The sequence below is a fragment of the Plectropomus leopardus genome, unplaced genomic scaffold (genome assembly GCF_008729295.1).
Source record: "Plectropomus leopardus isolate mb unplaced genomic scaffold, YSFRI_Pleo_2.0 unplaced_scaffold27351, whole genome shotgun sequence".
Lineage (NCBI taxonomy): Eukaryota > Metazoa > Chordata > Actinopteri > Perciformes > Serranidae > Plectropomus > Plectropomus leopardus.
The window spans coordinates 1-3,462 of record NW_024629770.1 but is presented as its reverse complement, the minus strand read 5'-3'; the positions used below and the strand labels follow the sequence as shown (position 1 = coordinate 3,462).

General features: G+C 50.5%; 1 protein-coding gene across 1 annotated transcript; it reads left to right on the top strand.

Moving 5' to 3' along the window:
• The first annotated feature begins 1,542 nt into the window (after positions 1–1,542).
• LOC121937748 (POU domain, class 3, transcription factor 2-like) lies at positions 1,543–2,931 on the top strand. Its single transcript, XM_042481067.1, has one exon. It carries the CDS (start codon positions 1,543–1,545, stop codon positions 2,929–2,931), a length of 1,389 nt encoding a protein of 462 aa, XP_042337001.1.
• Positions 2,932–3,462: the final 531 nt, after the last annotated feature.

Below are 3,462 nucleotides of genomic sequence, written 5' to 3'. Positions count from 1 at the left end.
CTATCATACAACAGGACATTAAATGGGACAAAAAAATGTTTACAAAAAAAGGCAATAAAACCACAAAACTGTCATCTCTCACACAAGGTCTGAGAAAGCCAAAGAGATATAAAGTCAACTTAAACTAAGATTTGTAGTTACATTTACTTTCCTTTTCCAAGGCAATGAGTTTCCAAGATTAGTAAGTAAGTAAGTAATAGTAATAGTAATAAGTAAGATCAACTTTTCAGATTTTACAGTGTATTTAAAAGCTTAATCTGTAAAGTAACCAGTGACTATAGCTGTCAAATAAATATAGTGCAATAAAAACAGTGTTGGCTGTGAAATGCAGTATAGTAGGAGCATAAAGTAAACTACTCATACTTGACATTTTAAGTTGCAACAACTTCCTAAAATCAGGTAGATTCAGCTAACTTTTAAGTAAACTTAACACACAGATATTAAATAAACTTAAATTAAGATTTGTCGATACATTTACTTTTTCAAGGCAATAGGTTTCCAAAATTATTTTAAGTAAGATCAGCTTGTCAGATTTTACAGTGTATATAAAAGCTTAATCTGCAAAGTGGAGACTAAAGCTGTCAAATAAATTTAGTGGAATAAAAAGAAGCTATAATATTTGGCTGTGAAATGCAGAATATAAAGTAGAGTGAAATGGAAATACTTAAGGAAACCTAGAAATTACTTTGGGTTTTAGTTTATACTGCAGAATTAGGCAGATGTTGTGGATGTGGAGTTCTTCCATCTTTCTTTTGGTGCATTAGAGGGTAGTTTCCCCCCCTCCAAAACACTGCAAATCAAGGCCTGTGTCTGTTTTGGTAGGAGGTTTGGGAAGCCTCGCCTCGCGTGCCACTGTGTGTGCATCCATCTCAAAGTTTACCCAACAAGCAGGTGGAAGGGGGCACGGTGGGCGCAGAGCGGGCTGACGGATCCTTTCTTGCAGCCTCCTCTCTTTGGCCCCGAGCTGCCCTCTCCGCTCGCCCCCCATTATTTGTCCCGACGGCCGAGCGCGCGGCCCCAATGAGCCCTTTGGAACGGAACGAAAAGAAGGAGCGAATTGCAGCTGTGACGTGGGCGTTGTTGTTCCATTCACCGCGTTCGCCATGGCAACGGGGCAGAGGCCCTGGAAGCACGCGGCCCCTCTCCCTGGACAGCGTCCTAAGGGCAGAGAGGCAGCTGGAAGTTTCTCCTCCTGATCACTGCTCACAGTCTCACGGCGCAAAAATATCCCAAATATTCAACTTAAAGTGGGTGAAAACTGGATTAAATTAAGATTTGGAGCATTTGGACATAAAGTTTTATTCACGCGCGCATAAATGTGGTCACTATGTGCAAATTCTGTGCAACTTTTACGCACCGTTTTGACGCACGAAAGCAATAAACGTGACCCACTGACCCAGATCAATGCTAATAATTTCTTTTTGTCGAGCTTTTCTGTTTACACTCGGCAGCCTGATTTCTCCCTCCACTTCATGCATGCTGCAGAACTGCTAGTATTGTTGGGCAGAGTGATTGGGGTTTCTGTACAATCTCCCGTGACCAATGAGCGGGGTGCTGTCAGGGGTAACCACATCTGTCAACCGTTCTTGGCCAATAAAGAGCGGAGCGAGGCGGACCACAGGTGCGCGCCTCTGCGTCCCCTTGGCACAGCGCCCGGGAGATGCTGGAGAGAGACGCCTAGCTGCCCCGTGGCGCAAAAGAGTTACTGTCAAAGGCAGCCTCCTTTTAACTCCGGCTATCACTCTGGCTCCGATAGTTATGGCGACCGCAACATCGAACCACTACAGCGTCCTCACCACCCCCAGCAGCGCGCCGCCGCCGCACTCGGAGTCCGGGAGCATGCAGCAGGCGGCAGCGTACAGGGACGCGCACACCTTGCTCCAGAACGACTACAGCACGTTACCGGGCGGTGGACATCCGCTCAGCCACGCGCACCAGTGGATAACGGCGCTGTCTCACGGTGACAGCGGGGCGCCCTGGCCATCTAGTCCCCTCGGAGAGCAGGACGTGAAGCCCGTGCTTCACGACAGTGACCGAGAGGAGCTGCAGAACTCCAGCAGTCTGCAGCAGCAGCAGCAACAGCAGCAACAGCGACACCCTCACCTCGCGCACCAGCAGGCGCATCACGACGCCAGAGCATGGCGAACCAGCACAGCCACCACGCACATCCCCGGTATGGCGACATCTGAGGGCCAGAGCCTGGTGTATTCCCAGTCCGGCTTCGGTCTGATGCCGGGGGGAGAACAAGGGGGGATGCACCACCACCCCCTGCGGGACGAGGACCACCACAGCCATAGCCCGCACCTTAGTGAGCACGGAGGCGGCCCCGGGGCCCACCAGCAGTCTCTCTCACACCATCACCAGCACGGGGGCCATCCGGACCACTCAGACGAGGACACGCCGACCTCCGACGAGTTGGAGCAGTTTGCCAAGCAGTTCAAGCAGCGGCGCATCAAGCTGGGCTTCACCCAGGCGGACGTGGGACTCGCTCTCGGGACGCTGTATGGAAACGTCTTTTCTCAGACCACCATTTGCAGGTTCGAGGCGCTTCAACTCAGCTTCAAAAACATGTGCAAACTCAAGCCCTTGTTGAACAAGTGGCTGGAGGAGGCGGACTCCACCTCGGGGAGCCCCACGAGCCTGGATAAAATCGCGGCACAGGGAAGGAAAAGGAAAAAGAGGACCTCCATCGAGGTGGGCGTCAAAGGGGCTCTGGAGAGCCATTTTCTCAAATGTCCAAAACCGGGAGCAGCGGAGATCAACTCCCTGGCGGACAGCCTGCAGCTGGAGAAGGAGGTGGTGCGGGTTTGGTTTTGTAACAGGCGGCAGAAGGAGAAGAGGATGACACCCGCTGGGGGACAGATACCAGGAGGAGAGGACATGTACGGGGACACCCCTCCTCATCACGGAGGACAAACTCCAGTGCAGTGACCCCTGTGCGTTACTCTGAGCAGAACATGGACCCCTAAAGGAGGAATAATGCCTCCTTATTTGTTTGATTATCTGTGCTGGACCGCTCGGAACTGGACCTCAGCCAGGTTAAATGTTGGACCCACGGACACACACAGTGGGGATATACAGTGGCACTCAAGCACTAAAAATACGCATAGCAGAGAGCTGTATGGAGGTCTCCTGCCAGGCATATCGGGATGGTGTGTGCTAACCAAAAAAAGAAAAAAAAAAGAAAAAAAACAGCGACAAATGCTTTTCTATAGCTTCTACCGAGGCGCAATGTGTCGTTATGTAATGTGTCATTAAAGAAAGGCAGAGTGCGATGTGGGCACGAGGTGTCCGCGAGGGGGGAAACATATAAAAACAAGCTCGGGGCTCGATGAGAAGTCGCAGTCAGTGTGGGTAAATAAACGCCATCTTTCCATCATAACAAAAGCAACAGGGGTTCTTCGCAGCTTATGGCAAAGAGAGGGCTGAAATGGCAGACACCTGCTGTACAATGTTCAAAAT

Coding starts and splice junctions, on each gene's coding strand:
- LOC121937748 (XM_042481067.1), top strand. CDS start 1,543: ATGAGCGGGGTGCTGTCAGGGGTAACCACATCTGTCAACCGTTCTTGG.